The sequence below is a fragment of the Benincasa hispida genome, chromosome 12 (assembly GCF_009727055.1).
Source record: "Benincasa hispida cultivar B227 chromosome 12, ASM972705v1, whole genome shotgun sequence".
In the NCBI taxonomy this organism is placed as follows: domain Eukaryota; kingdom Viridiplantae; phylum Streptophyta; class Magnoliopsida; order Cucurbitales; family Cucurbitaceae; genus Benincasa; species Benincasa hispida.
Genome location: NC_052360.1, coordinates 31,763,559 through 31,779,566, shown reverse-complemented (window position 1 = coordinate 31,779,566; position 16,008 = coordinate 31,763,559). Strand labels below are relative to the sequence as shown.

General features: G+C 34.3%; 1 protein-coding gene and 1 pseudogene across 1 annotated transcript; one reads left to right on the top strand and one right to left on the bottom strand.

The window, feature by feature from the left end:
• The first annotated feature begins 3,382 nt into the window (after positions 1–3,382).
• LOC120092516 lies at positions 3,383–7,511 on the top strand (annotated as a pseudogene).
• Positions 7,512–7,588: 77 nt separating this feature from the next.
• On the bottom strand, positions 7,589–15,152 carry LOC120092515 (heat shock protein 90-5, chloroplastic). Its single transcript, XM_039050618.1, has 19 exons — positions 14,779–15,152; positions 14,364–14,437; positions 14,078–14,203; positions 13,888–13,981; positions 13,711–13,794; positions 13,459–13,602; positions 12,829–12,945; positions 12,430–12,477; positions 12,273–12,347; positions 12,030–12,134; positions 11,805–11,945; positions 11,395–11,487; positions 10,131–10,208; positions 9,793–10,047; positions 9,281–9,383; positions 8,981–9,155; positions 8,547–8,652; positions 8,125–8,214; positions 7,589–8,030 (listed from the first exon to the last, which is right to left on the bottom strand). The coding sequence occupies exons 1-19, from the start codon at positions 15,028–15,030 to the stop codon at positions 7,839–7,841; spliced, it is 2,352 nt and encodes a 783-aa protein (XP_038906546.1). The 5' UTR covers positions 15,031–15,152; the 3' UTR covers positions 7,589–7,838.
• Between the last annotated feature and the right edge of the window lie 856 nt (positions 15,153–16,008).

Sequence of the window (16,008 nt, the reverse complement as noted above, 5' to 3'; positions counted from 1 at the left end):
AAAACGATAATTTGATGCAGTTGTAATTACGAACAACTCGTGAAATATCGACTTACTTGTAATGGTTATATCTATGGACACAACATGTTCTACAGTGCATAAGAGTGCAGTTATAGTTCTTTAGTGAGTGCCTCATAGTTATTGAATGTTGATTTAATATTAAAAATTTTAATTAATTAATTTCGAATCATTAAAGTTTGTAATTTGTAGGTCATTACGTCCCTTGCTAGCTCACGATGGGTTAAAATAAGAATCAAGAGTTTTGGAAGAATTTGAAATGTTCAAGTTGATTAAGGAAATTTATGTTATTGTTATATGATATATAGTGTATAGATACTTTATAATATAAAGTTATTTTTATTAGTGAGATTCAAATTTAAAATATATAATATGAGAGTATTAATATTTGAATGAAATTCAAATATTAAACCTTATATATTAGGATTTCATATTCAAACATATGTTAAATAATTATGGATGAAATTTATATTAAAACTATAGATTATGAGAGAAATGTGCATTTGAAATTATTCAAATATTTAATTATTTAATTTTAATTAATAACTCTTCTCTGTATTTTGAGGGGATAGAGAGGAGGAAGTTATAACTTATCTCCTCCCCTTTAATTGTAGGGTGTTTGCATATGTGGGGTTAGATTTTATGTAAAAATAATTTTACTCTTTCTAAGTGAAGGTGTTCTCTACCAAAAGCCAATTCCTTTCTTTAAAAAAATTCCCACATAACTATTTATGCCAAGAAAATAGTAGAGAAGACTCTTTTTGAAGATATCTTATTGTGAAACCAAGGGTTCATTCAATTATTCAAGACTTGGAGAAGATTTGAAGAAAGGTCTTCGAAGATAATCTTTCTCCTCCTATGTTATTTATGTTTAACCATTGTATGTTTTTTCTTCTTTGTATTACTATTTTTCAAATCAAATTAATAGCAAAACGATCACTCATCGCGGGATCGAACCTTTTCATTGAAAAACAACAGAATTATTTATAGGCAAATATAAAAACTAACTACTATAATGCACTCCTTAAAAGTCTACAATTAACCTTAAAATATCTCGGGAAAAATTGTAGAAAATAACTCCAAATGTTTTTGTCTTTCACAACCTAGCATCTTTTTACAAAATTCATTAAATAATTTTTCTTTCATCTTTCTCGCTAGATTGAATCTCTGAGATTCAATAAAAAATTAACTTTTTTCTCTCTAATATCCAAACTATTCATTTTTTGGGCTTTCTAAAATTTTCTAAGATGAACACCAAGATTGTATAATTTTTTCAAATTTATTGTAATATTTCTCAAATCTTATAACTAAATCTTTCAAATCTTCTTCAATTTCACAATCTTATTCCTATTTTGTTTCCACATTATTTGAATTTCGTAATGAATTTATCAATTATCCAAATAAATTTCAAAATAGATCTCAGGTGATCATATAAATTATCAAGTGGATCTCGATGATCGTAGTGTGATTTATACATGTTATTTAAGGAAATATGAATAAGATTTCAGAAAGTTATACAATCCTGTCTCCTCCTAACCAACAACTATCAAGAAAGCCAAAAAAAATCTATAGCTCAATTTATGAGGAAAAAAGTTAGTTTTATTCAAATCTCGATGATTGATCTTGGTCGAAAAGATGGAAAAAAAAAAAACTATTTTAAACAAACTATTTTTCTTAAAGCAGACTAGTTGATGGTGAAACTTAGAGAATATTACTTCAAACGAAATTCTCTAATTTAGGCACTATTCTAAGTTAAACCACTAAATATAAATTAGAAAAAACTTGCTAATTAAGTTTGCAAAAATTCTTAACACTCTTTGAAGTTTTTTTTTTTTTTTTTTTTTTTTTTTTTTTTTTTTTTTTTTTTTTTTTTTTTTAAGTTCAAAGGTTGCAGGAGTGGAAACATACTAAAAGCTTGACTCATGCTTTGAGTTGTTTTCATATCAAAGATTAATTCAACATTAAAAAGTTTACCAAGTAGACTGTAGTCTTTTACCAACAAACTATAATTATATTGGTGCTATGGAGAGAAAGACTTTTTTCACACATCACAACTGTGCCCTCACCTTTTTATTGCATTCCATTTTACCCTCTCAATATTTTCAATTAATTCATTCATATCTAATTGTTAGGAATTTGAAAAGCTTTAGTTCATATTATTTATGTGAATTTTGAAAGTTTAATTATGTTGCTCTTACATTTTATAAGGATAATATTTTGTCCTTCATAAAACTAGGAATCATCCTGACGGATGTAAGATCGGTTAATGTGTTTAGTAAGGAAACAAACAATTATTTACATATGATGCGATTGAGACTGTATGTCTGAAATATCATAACTATTTGTTGAGATATATTTGTGTAGAATATGTTAATAACTTTTGTAAAAAGTCACCTCAAAGTAGTTGCTTATTTGAAAAGCTTTAGTTTACATTATTTACATGGATTTACAATATTCTAAATTTTGTTAAAGAATGATAAAACAAAACACCTATAGATATGTGCACACATGTGAGTAAGGGTAGTTTTTGCTTAAATTTTAGCAATCATTTTTATGTCAAACAATTTTTAGATTGTTTAAAAGAATTTTACTTCTCCCATTTGTCAAAATGATATAAGATAATTGTTTTAAATGATAAAATTGTTAAAAATATTTCAAAATACAAAAAAAATGTCACTATCACACAGTGATACATCGCAATAGCACATAATAGCACTGACGCAATCTATTACTAATAGATAGTGAAATTTTACTATATTTATAAATATGTTAGCTTATTTTCTCTTTATTTGAAAATAGTCCATTTAACATTCGTTCTATTTGAATATATTATATATTATATATATATATAATATATATAATAATCACTCAAAATATATATTTATATATATAAAAAAGAAAATAAAATAAAAGAGAAGAAAAGATATCTCAAATTTCAAAGATTTAAATGGATCTACTAATTAATGAGCAAGTATTGAAATCAATGAGAATAACTACAAGAATGCAAGTTAATTCTGTTGTACACAACTTTACACTTGAACTTTGACATTTTTTTCAACAAAAAATAATGGCCTGCACAAATTAATAGTTTTTGAATGGTCTCTTCACTCTATTACAACACAGTTAAATTCATTAATGAAGTTAGATAGATATTGGTTGGTCCATTTGAATTGATAAAAAAAAATGGTAGGAATGATCCAAAACTTGGTACCAGATGCTATACTTATAATGTTCATTGAAACTGAAAGAATGAGGGAAAAAAAAATACAGCAAGTGGAAAAGGAGTTAGATTTTTGTATTGGGTTCTTGACCAAACAAACCCCTCCATTAAAGATCTTATACAGCTCTCTCTTTCAAGACCACAATTAAAAATAGGAAGAAATCCCAAATGAGAGTTGGCAATGTCAGTTGCTAGCTCAAACACAGGAATAATTAATAGCTTAAAGTAATAAGCAATGGCGATTAATTTAAAGAGAAAAAAAAAAAGGGTATTTGTTTATGTATAGTTTCAGTAAATAATTAGAGAGGGAAGTATTAAAGTTGATGATAAAGAATTGTGAATGAAGAAAAGCCTTAATTTTATAAGATGGGTTTGCTTTGCTTTTTGCTTTAATTATTTTTTGCAGTAGAAGTGGCGGTGGTTATCATCAAAGGACACTCTTTTCATGTAAGCGTGGGTATAAATGCAGCTTCCCTTTGCTGGACTCCTTTTCTTTTTTCCCTTCCACCTCTTCTTCAAATTCCATTTTACCCTCTCTCTTCTTTTCACTTTTTTCCCTCTCTCTCTCTTTCTTCTTGTTGTTCTTCCTTTTTTCTCTCTCTCAATTACAGGGTTCAGCTCTGCATTTTGTCTGAGTTCTGTGTTTGGCAGTGTTTTTGCAGAGGTGACTGCCAGCAGAGGGAAATGAAGGTGGGGGCTCTAAATTCAGCTCTAATTTCAACTAAAGTTCGGGGAAGTGGAATAGAATCTGGAAATGGGTATATCTTCTTCTGTCATTTTTTACTCTGATTCGACCTTGTTTTCTTCTTCTCTCGACTAGGGTTTTCAAGTTACTGTATCTGCTGAGTTTTTTTTTTTTTTTTTTTTTCCTTCTGTTTTTAGTGCTGATTTTGAATTACCCTTTCATGGGTTTGTGCTTCTTTTGCGTTTTCTAGCTCAATAGTTGAAATGGGTTGTTCTCTTTTGATGGATTCTTTTGGGAATGTTGCTAAAATTGACTTGTTCTGATATTGTGGCCATCGGTTTACTTTGAAAACATTCTGAAATTGTGGCCATCGGTTTCTGTGTCTTCAGTTTTGAATTGTGTTGTTGCCATTGTGTTTGTTGTTTTCTCTTGTTTTTTAACTTTCCATTTTGGGGTCTGGGAATTGGATGATTTTGAAATCTACTTTGACTTTCTCTGCAGATGCTTGTTTCTTGTTGGAAAGAAATTGAGGGAAGGTGAGTCAGAATTTTCTTTTTCTGATAGTATGAATGGGAAGGATGAATTTGAAGTTGAGAGTAGGACGAGTGATCCTATGAGTATCTCCTCCGGCTGGCAATTTGCTGCTGCTTGTTACTAATGAGTCTGTGGGATTTGTTTCGACCGGAAATCCTTCTGTTGTTAGCAAGGGGATCTAGGTGTTTCTTCTTGTCTTCAACTTCAATGTCTAACTTATTTACTCCAACTCTTTTGAACCATCATACCGAATCGCAAAATTCGGGATTCTGCACCACTTTTAACGAACAAAACAGCATAGTTGCTTCTAATACGAATGTAGTTCATGGAGAGGGTCTGAATTCTTTGAGATCTAATGGTGATACTAGAACACTGGGTATGGATTGGAACCAACAAAATCCATGGATGAAGGGAGTTTTCTCGGGAAACGTTCCTGGAATATTTCCAGCTAGTTTGTCTCAACTTCCAGCTGATTCGGCATTCATAGAACGTGCAGCACGGTTCTCCTGCTTCAATAATGGATTTTTTGGGACTCCGCCTGCCGGTCCATTTGGTATTTCAGACTCTATAGGCATTCATTCTGGGGGTGGATTTGGAAGGCAAGAAGTCATTTCAAGAAATGGAGCCTCCAAAGATGTTTCTTTGCCCATGGAACTTGAGGCTAAAAGAAAAAAGTCCACCTAAGAATGAGAAAGATAGTGAAATGTCTCAAGACAGGGCTAAACAGGGTTGTGTTGGTGAGTCTGGCATGATTCTGGATGAAGCTGGGTTTAGTGGTGGTCAAGATGAGCGATGCACGGTTGGAGGTACCATCACAGAACCATCTACAGAAGGACTTTGTTTCAAGAAAAGGAAAAGGGGTGAGCAGGTAAACTATTATAATGTCTTTTCTCTCTTGTGTGTGATACTCAGGTGAGATGGAGGTAATCTTTAATTTCTTAGACTTGAATATTTGAATTGGTTAGAATGTGGACTTGGACAAGTTAAAGAAGCTCCAACAAATCAATGAAGCTGCAAAGAATGGAGCATTCAATCAGCAGAAGGGAGACCAAAACCCAAGTTCTACTACTAACAAGCCTGCTGGAAAGCAAGGAAAACAAGATTCTCAACCATCAGATGCTCCCAAGAAGAATACATTCACGTTAGAGCTCGAAGAGGGAGGCGACAAACAGCCATAGTCTTGCTGAAAGGGTTAAGATTTACATTTCACTTTTTTTTTCTAGTTGACTAAAAACAAGTTTAATATAGGGAAAGGGATTTTGAGGAAATAATGAACTGCCTTTACAGGTTAGAAGAGAGAAGATAAGTGAAAGATGAGGCTCCTTCAGGACCTTGTGCCTGGGTGTAGTAAGGTTTGTGAGTCTAATTTGTGAACCCTTCATCTCGTGTACTTGTCTCTTTGTGCTGAAAAGCTACGTTCTCAGGTCACTGGCAAAGCTGTAATGCTCGATGAAATCATTAACTATGTACAGTCACTGCAACGGCAAGTTGAGGTAATGGGAAAAGAAACCATACTTCCCTTTCAATGAACTAGGCTGCCATATTTCCGAATTCCCAATAGATTCTTTATGAACCACCCAGCTCAGCATAAGACATCTTCTGTTCCTTTGATTTTCCACGTCGTTTCTAATTCAATTAATATCTTCATCAATCTTTAGGTCTATTATGTATGTATATGATTTCTTATTCTCACAACACTCTGGACTTGCTTTGGTATTGTGTTAAATTATATCTTGACCTGTCTTATGCAGTTTTTGTCAATGAAACTTGCAACAGTTAATCCCAGGCTCGATTTTAACATTGAAGAGCTCCTCACAAAAGAAGTAAGCCAACTACTGGAATCTAATGCTGTATGAAACAATTCATACTTTTTTTTAATAGCAGTCACATTCTTTCCTATCTCTGCACAGATCATTCAATCAAAGGCTGGTCCATCCTTGTTTGGTTTTTCTCCTGATCTGCCTGTGCCTTACCTCCCGCAACATCCATCTCACCATGGACTTCTTCCGCCTTGTCTTCCTAACATGGGTAGCTCGCCGGACCTGCTACGAAGAACAATTAATTCGCAGCTGACATCACTTGTTGGTGGATTCAAGGAGCCTGTTCAGGTTTTCTTCAAGCATCCTGAGCTGAATTACCTTGCTCGTACTACTACTTAATAATCTCTCTAAAAAATGCTCAAACCATATTTTGAGTTTGTCTTGGGTAAACGTGATGTTTTCATGTGCCTAATTCAGATCGACTTGCCTATAAATTGTGGAACTCGGAAATTGTTGACATGAAACTTGTCGATATAATGAAATGCTTTTTTTCTTCCTGTACTTGCTCTGATATAACTTACATATGGCTTTTGCAGCTACTGAACCGATGGGAGAATGAACTCCAAAATGTTGTTCCAATGAACTTTGATGTTGCCGCACCCTCCAGTGGCCAAGATGTTGATGGTACTGTTTGTTGAAGTTCACCCATAAGCTCTTTTCCCTTGCAACAATTGATAAATCTACATGTTAAAAAGTTAATCCTTAATTTGGATTACATCTGACTCTCAGGTTCTACCCCACAATGCAACACCAGAGCAGAACTCTAAGTTTGCTTTTAAGCTCTTAGCCATATGATTCAAAGTTGTATAGGGTAAATTAGCATGTGCATCCTATAGAGAATAATGCAATTATCATTTCTACCGAGTCCGATGGTGGATTTTGCCGATAAGCTTGTAAACATGGAAAAGGATGAGAAGTCAAACTGAAGTCTTGGTATGAAGATATATGTAGGGATGAGAATCCAGAACAGTTGAACACATTTTCCATGTATTTCAATGCAAGAGTTGAGAATAATACAAGGCAAAGATTTGCTGCCCAAAAACAGACAACGTTGTAATGGATAAAAAATGAGGCTGTTGCTTGAAGATGATGAAAGAAGTCAGATGAACTATATTTTGTGAATGAGATACGATCTAAACTGGGCCTGGTTTAGCACTTTCTCCATTAAAATTTAAGATCTTGCACTTTGTATGTGAACTCTAGTTAATATATATGTTGGTTTCTTCCTCCTACTCTCTCTTTTTTTTTTTTGTTTGCTTTCTTTTCTCTATCCAATTGGAAATGTCTTGACAATCATCAAACAAAGAAATGTTTTGGCCGAGACAATTGAAACTTTAAGATTTTATTTGCACTTCTTCAAGAATTGTGGACCTTTTGCAATTTTATACCCACTGCATAGGGATTTAATCATCAAAATCTAATCTAATCATACTTTCCAACATTTCTGTGAATTATAACTTTGCCCAGTAAAATGAATCCCCTACTGCTCGCCAGACACCATATTTCTTTCCCCACAGGATTGTCAAAAAGCTTCTAAAATCTAGCCAAGGTTCACTTAATCCTAATCCTGCCATGGATCGTCCTCCGCCCTCACTTCTGAGGGTTCAATCACTTGCACTTCCGGTGCTTCAGCACTGTCGGATTCAGCAGTGTCTACAGCATCAACATTGTCTTCCAATCTACCCCATCTACCTCCGAGAGCCATTGCCATCATCTCGTATATCTTGTTCCCCAACTCAGCTGGGCTATCAGGCTGCATTCGCATGAGCAGTGAGAAAAAACAGTAAGACATCAATCAAATTCATCAACTCTTGAAAATAATCAATCTTAATTGAATTTCCCCTTACAGAGAATCCACTGGATATCAATGCTGTCTCGTATAAAAGATCAACGGCTCTCGTTGCATCGCTGCTATCCGGTGAATTTTTGCAAGCAGCCTATAAAGCAGGAAACTATGAGCCAACATACTTCTAAAATGTGTCATTTATGAACTAACACCCTACTTCCTTACGGTATAAATAAAATCCTCACTCAATTATATGAGTAGGAGAATCCCATCACACAAGCAAGCAACCAATTTCCAGACATTGACAACGTACTTGGTTTGTGTAGCAATCTTTGACAAAAATTTGGCTTGATCTTAGGGGGAGAAAAAAAATATAACCCTGATGTCATATCCTAACTAAATTGAAATGAACGGAAATCTACTAGCTTAGACTAACAAATGCCTATTCCCACTCAAAATATAGGGATCGTTTAGAAGTCTTACATTTAGATCCTTGATGATTGGATGGTCGGGATTAATCTCCAAAATTCTCCTTCCTCTCATGAACTCCAAACTTGAAGTATCCCCAAGTGCCTGAGCCTTCATCAACCTGGAGTAAGGGGAAAATGTCAATAAACATTGTCACAAGTGCAAACCCACAAATTTTGTTTCAAGTAAAAGATTAGGGCGTTTAAATGGTTGGAGAATGTTTAAAGCTACATTTTTGTAGGAGATTTCTGTTTAATTATGATCAGACAGTTGAAAGCAAAGTCTAAAAGAACTATTGGTGTATGATGACTGTTCGTTACAATTTCATCAGCAACGGAAGAGATGCCAGATTGGGATAAAGGTATTGTTGATATTTTCATCTGTGAGAAGGAAACCCATCCGTCCACATCTAGATTAGACATGTTGGACATTTAATTTCCAAAACTAACCTTTCCATATTTGCAGACCATCCAAACTTGCCAGAAACTAGGACACATGGAGAAGAGCTTAAACGCTTTGAGACTTGGACTTTTGCTACCTTGTCACCTAGTTGTTGCTTAATCCAGTCACAGAGGAGGTTGAAATCTTGCTTAGTCTCTCTTTCTTGGACTTCATCCTCATCACCTGGTACAAGAACGCAATTATTAGTAAATTTCAGAAGTAAACCTCCTGCTTTTCACTGGAATAAAATAAAATTCTCTGCTGGTCATCAGCTATTTTCAAAACCAAATAATGAGGAAAGAACAAACCCAGCTCTAAATCTTCCTTGCTAATATCAACAAATTTCTTCTCTTTGTATGTCTGCAAGTTCTGGATGGAAACTTCATCGATAGGTTCAATCAAGTAAAGAACCTAATCAAACAAAAACAACCCAACATTAGATCTAGAATATGGCTGGTCAAATACAAACAACATTCATTATCAATGCATTCCATTAAACCATGAAGACCAAAGATAGGGAAGTCGGACAAGAGAACACCCCAACTCACACCAGCAGTTATGCAAGGACAGCATCCAACTGACATTCATTAAAGCGATATAATGGTAGAAAGGGTGCATTCTTTTCAGTTTTCACTATCTTACAAAAATCTTATTTCTTAAAGAGAGTGCTTCTTACAAAAATCTTATTTCTTAATCCAATTCATTCACTATGAGCTCTAGAAGCATTCTCTTTAAACTCTGAAACTAATAACTTAGAAGCATACAGAGTTCAACAGCAAAGAAGCAGTTTAGCATCAAGTATATGATATGAAAATTTTACCTCAATATTTTTTTGAACCAACTTCTCCAAGAATGGAGCACTCTTGGCACTCTTTAAGCTGTCAGTCGCCAAGTAGTAAATTGCCTTCTGACTCTCGCCCATGTTCTCTACATAATCATCCAAACTCTTCAGCTCCTCCTCGCTTTTGGAGGTGTAAAAACGCAATAATGGTGTGATACGCTTGTGATTTCCAGTATCCTCAATACATCCCAATTTTAAGAACCGGCCAAAATTCTCCCAGAATTTTTTGTAATCCTGAAATTGAGATTTTCTTTTTCCAGATTACACAGTACTAAAAAATGAAACATAAGTCACATTTGGCTTTTAAGGCTACAAACCTCTTTATTCTCACTTTCAGAGAGGTCTTGAATCATGTCAAATGTTTTTCTGACAAGTCTCTTCCTCATAATTCTCACCTGGAAAATATTTTATAGGAGCAGAATCATCAAGCATATCAATAATTTGCAACAACAAATTGCCAGTAAAGTTAATCTGCTATCAAAATGAATAGTAAATCTCACAGTTGATTGAAAATGCTTTGAAAGAAAAACAAAAACAACTATCTTTTAAATTGTGGTTTGGTTACCAATACGCTCTGGCCTACTAGTCACACTAAAACCCCCAAGTTAATGAAGTTCAATCCCTATTGCCAACTATTAAGAACATTAATATCCTACAATTTCTCGATGCCATTATTATGCCATTATTATAGAGACAAGGACGAATGTTATGCCACATTTGTAGGCCCATTTAGGTAACCTAATAAGGAAGGCCACAAGATTAGTTCAGAGTGAGTTTGTGAGCATTTGCAAGTTTGAAGATATTGCAATTGCAAGGACAGAACCAGTAGAAATGAACCAACAATAAAGAAGTCAATATGGTGCCTTTCTACTTTCATGTGTCATCCTCGTGCAGGGGCTATAATTAATCTCACGTCTTTCCAATTTTATGGGATATCCCTGGAGGACGATGCCTTTTGTTTCTTTACCACTCAATTACTGAGTTGAAAACTCCCTTCAGTAACTATATTGAACTTTCAGTTTTTAATTACAAAATTAAGTCCAGTTAACCCACAAAAAAATAATGATAAATAAATAAATCAATCAAAACCTCGATTTTTTTTATTAAAAAAAATAAAAAATTGAATGATCAAATTAAGTGGTGACTGGTGTACCCCACACCCTATTCCTCTCTTGCACCATCTTGAATCTTCCATGGCTCATTCCAACAAATAAATACAAACTTACACAAGATAATGAGCTAATAAATCATATCTTCATCCGGAAAGTAAAAGACCAAAGATATTTTCGAACTACACAACTGTAAAATAGGTAAACATACACCAACTTAAGGAAATCATAGAGAGAAGGTGAAGGAAATAAGACATGTTATGTCCATGCCCATGGAACAACATTGAAACGTAAAACAAAAATGCTGAAACATATGGATCTTGGGGTTTCAGGCTTATAGGACTGAATAGAAAACCTAGAGGATGTAAGAGAATATATCATTAGGCATGTTTACTGCATTGAAAACAGCTGAAAGCCAAAGGTAGTACAGCCCTTCACAAGAAACTAACATATACATTAAAAGAAAACTTACGATTCGGCTTTCTTGGAGAATTTCCCGAGAAACATTTAAGGGGAGGTCATCAGAATCTACCACACCTTTCACAAAGCTCAAATATCGAGGAAACTGCAAAGCATACGTGAGATTTAGTTCCACCATCCACAGAAACTCATGTTAAGATATAACTGTGCTGCATGAGATATTCGCATTAACTTTTTATTAAACCAGGCACCTGACAAAAAATAACAAGTGCTTTCCAGGTAGAGAATGTAGAAAAGAGCCAAAAGGTTAATTGTTCTGTAAACTTACTTTATAAGTTATGGGATTCTATATGGATCAAAATGAAAAGTTGAAACCCAATATGAAGAGTTAGAAATATCTCAAAATCAGATGAGCCTGACACAAACATCGAATATATATTATTATAAATTAAATATACTCACCAGCTCGCCATCAAAATCATCAGAGATGAAGACACGCTTAACGTACAAGCGAATATTCTTTGTTTTAGGATTCACAACATCCTCATTATTCAGAGGTCCCATTCCAGGAATATAAAGAACACTCCTGAATTCCACTTCGCCCTGCAGTGATAGAAATGAAATTAGTACTTCTACACTTTAATAAAGGAAAATTTTATATTAATTAAACCAAAGGACTGAATATACCTCGGTGGTGAAGTGAGTATATGCAAGTGGCTCTAAAAACTCATTAAATGTCTTCTTATAGAATTCATTGTACTCATCCTTCTCAACTTCTTTTGAATTTCGCATCTGCACAAGCAAATCGACAGAATTAAGGGATTAAAAAGATGCATAAATGCTACAAAATATTTAACAATTATTGAAACAAAAATCATTTCTTTCCAAGTTCAGAGTGAACCATATAACGCAGATATCACTTTAACTCACCCAGATAGGCTTTGTCTCATTAGCCAATTCCCAGTCCCAATACTTCTCAGTTTTTGTCTTCTTTTTCTTCTCACCCTGAAAAATAAGAAAATCAATGAAGTACTTCGATCTTGGAGAATAGGGAAAATCGCCAAACTGAGATTTACAAGTGGGTTACCTCTGGTTTTGGTTCTTCTCCTTCTTTTGGTTCTTCTTCTTCTTCCACCTGCTCCAGAGCTCCATTCAGTATCGACAGTAATAAAAATCATGATGATTAAAAAAGATACACAAGCCAATTCATCCTAAATGATAATCACATCAGAAAGTGATAGACTAGAATAAAACTCAAAGAATGCCTCAAAGATAAAATAAATAACTGAAACTAGAGGAATGTAAAATCATTTCGGATAGAACTTTTAAGGAAGTAGAAATCTGAAAGGTTAAACTCATTAATTAAAAAACACAACACCCAACCAATTTTTCCTTGCATATCCGCAATCAAAGTATGATATACCCAAAGCCCTTTACACGTAACTAATGTTCATACAAAACAAGTGTAAATGCATAGCATTCATACCTCAACAGTTCTTGATTTCTCTTGCCATGTGTAGATGGGGAAGGAAACAAACTGTGAGTAATTCTTGACCAAACCTTGTATTCTAGTTGGATCAGAGAATTCATACTTGTCATCTTCCTGGAATATGAGGATAAGATTACAAAATGATTGAATAACATCAGAGATGGCTATTTAACGGCATCACCATCACTTGCCACTTGCCACTAAAACAATGCAGATCAATTTAAAAATAATGATGATGATGATGATGATGATAATTTTTATTTAGGGGAAAAAAACACCACTGTTACTTTTTTCTCCTTAAGACGGTTTCTTTTATTTTATTTTCTTTTTTAAAGGAACAATTTCATCAATTCATAATGATCCAAAAGATACAAAAAGGGATCCCATTTATGATAGGGAATACAAAAGATTTATGCAACTTGTAACAAAGGAAATATAGCAATCTTGCAGCAATTAACATATTTGTCTAAGTTGAGTTGTTCCAATCTTGCAGCAAGTAACATATTCGTCTAAGTTGAGTTGTTCTACTGATCACTCCTAAAAATTTGGAGTTGCTTAGCAGTTCCAAAAAGACTAAGAAGAGTTCCCGAATGTGGTGTGATAGAACAGATAAAGAAGATTGCATACCCTTAAGTAGAGGGTGATCTGTGTTCCACGCTGTAGAAGTTTTTCAGGATCAGTTTCTTCCCTAATAACATATGAACTACTATCAGCTACTGCTTCCCAAACATATTGTTTATCTGATTTTGGGCTCTTAGTGGATACGACAACCTGATTGCAAAAGATAGGCATAATGAGAATCTTAGCAGAAAAGAAATTTGAATCAAGCTTGCTTCAATTAGAAAACAGTTATTTTGTCAAGGCAAAATGCAATTCTACCTTTTCAGCAACAAGGAAGGCTGAATAGAACCCAACACCAAATTGACCGATCAAGCTGTTATCTGCTCCAGCATCCTTGTTTTCCTGATAGAATTGTTATGTTTAAACATTTAATTTCACGTTCATTGAGCATAAAAACCCTTTTGTGGGGGTGGGGGGGTTGTTGTTGTTATGGACCTTCAGGGCTTTCAAGAATCTTGAAGTGCCACTCTGAGCGATAGTTCCAAGACAGTCAATGAGCTCCTCTTTAGTCATTCCAATACCAGTATCCCTAAAAACAAACATAAAAAAAACCCAATTTTAATATAACTAAGTTCAATCAGCAACGAAATGTACAACTCTGGAATATCTAAGAAACTTTTCATACGTTATGGTGATAGTACCACTGTCTGCATCAGGTTTGATACGTATTTCAAGGTTGCCAGCGTCTCCAAGTAGAGAGGGCTCGGTCACGCTCAAGAATCTTAGCTTGTCTAAAGCGTCACTCGCGTTACTGGATAACGATATTAAAAAAGATTTAAAAAAATTCTAAGTATGATAAAATTTCCGGGAAAGAAATAAGAGAAAACCAGAAGGTCAGAGAACCCTTCTTTTTCGCCACGGAGAAAGATATGAATGGAATTGCAGAATCAATACATACTGAACACCATTACCTCACTAGCTCTCGAAGAAACACCTCCTTGTGGCTATAAAGGCTGTGAACAATCAAATCCAGGAGGCGACTAACCTGCACTCATTATATATCTTCCCACTATCAGAAGACGAAAACCCATAACTAAACATACCATAAGCTTGATAATGTCACCACAAAAAACCAGAGACATGTTTGGAAAATGATGTTTCAAGAAATACCAAGTCAAGAAACTCAAAACCCATAACAAGATTTCGTATTCCGTAAAGTTATGTGCTGTCACCCTTTCACAGAATAACAAAACCAACAAGAAATCCTAATCTTCCAACAACTTGTCCTCTCTATGATTCAGCGACAGAAACACTAGATTATTAACAGGATAAACATCGTATTACCCTTCCCACTGCTCGCAATTCACAAAAAATTCAAAGACCCACCTCGGCTTGGTACTCAAACTTCTCACCAGGAGACTCAGCAGCTTCTTTCTCGGCGACGGCCGCCTCACACCTAACCGCTAACCGATTGCTCTTCTTCTCAATCTTCCACTTCAACCCAGCACAAGAAAAACCCTTTCTGAGTCCATTTCGGGGCAGAAAAGCGGTTGTCAAGCTCAAGCGAGTACCACCGCTTGGTAGAGGGAGTGAAGAAAGAGCAAGAGTGGACAAACTTCTGGCGAGAGCTGGAGCCATGAAACGGTGTGAAAAGGATAAGAGTAGCGGAGAAGGAGCAAAAGGCGAGTTCCAGTAAACCCTTGAGGCTTGGGACGAGGGTTTAACGAGATGGCGTAGAGGGTTCTAGAAAGAGCGCATCAATTTGGGGGGTTTTTGATTTTGCTTTGGTGTTGGAGCTATGTGCCTGAAAATGTATGGCTTGTATTCTTCCATTTCAGCAAATTCAAAATAATGATAATGTTATCTTATTACACAAATTTTGGCAATTAATTGCTTTTTCTTGGAAGTAACGGTTACTTCTTAACTACTATAGTATGTAATATCGGTTTGTTGTACTAAAAAACGGTGTCTTTAGTTATAATTGTTATAATATATAGTTCTGAATGATGGATGAATGTTATTTATTTTTATCATTTTATTATATAAATATTATGTATAATGTAATGAAAATTGAGATGCATGAAGCATGACACCACTTTAGAAAAATATAATTGTTATAAGTTAATAAAAATTAGAATTAAAATCTATAATCAAGAGTTGCATGCAAATATAGGTTAAATAAATTTTAAATGGTTTAAATTTGATATCACATGGACCTATACTAATAATATTTCTAATAAGACTAGAAATAGGTTTGATCTGTTAATTTCTTTTTAATAGGATTAAATTGGAGTAAACAAAAGATTAAATTTATGACATAGTTATCTATAAGAGACCTTTGTCTAAGGAAGATTCTATCTAGGCTAGGGTATTTAAGCTGACATTACAAGAATTTTGGCCTTTAATGTCGGTTGGAAAAAGTGAAACTGGAGATACAATGTCGGTTTAAAAAAAAACACGAATATTTAATGTCGGTTTTAAACCGACATTTAAGACAGGCTTTAATGTCAGTCTGATTTATTATTTCTTTTTCTTACTTTAATGAAAAAGCCCTAATTTTTCTATTTCCATTCTGGTGCCACCAAACCATTTCATTTCTCTCTTACCCCAAGCCTT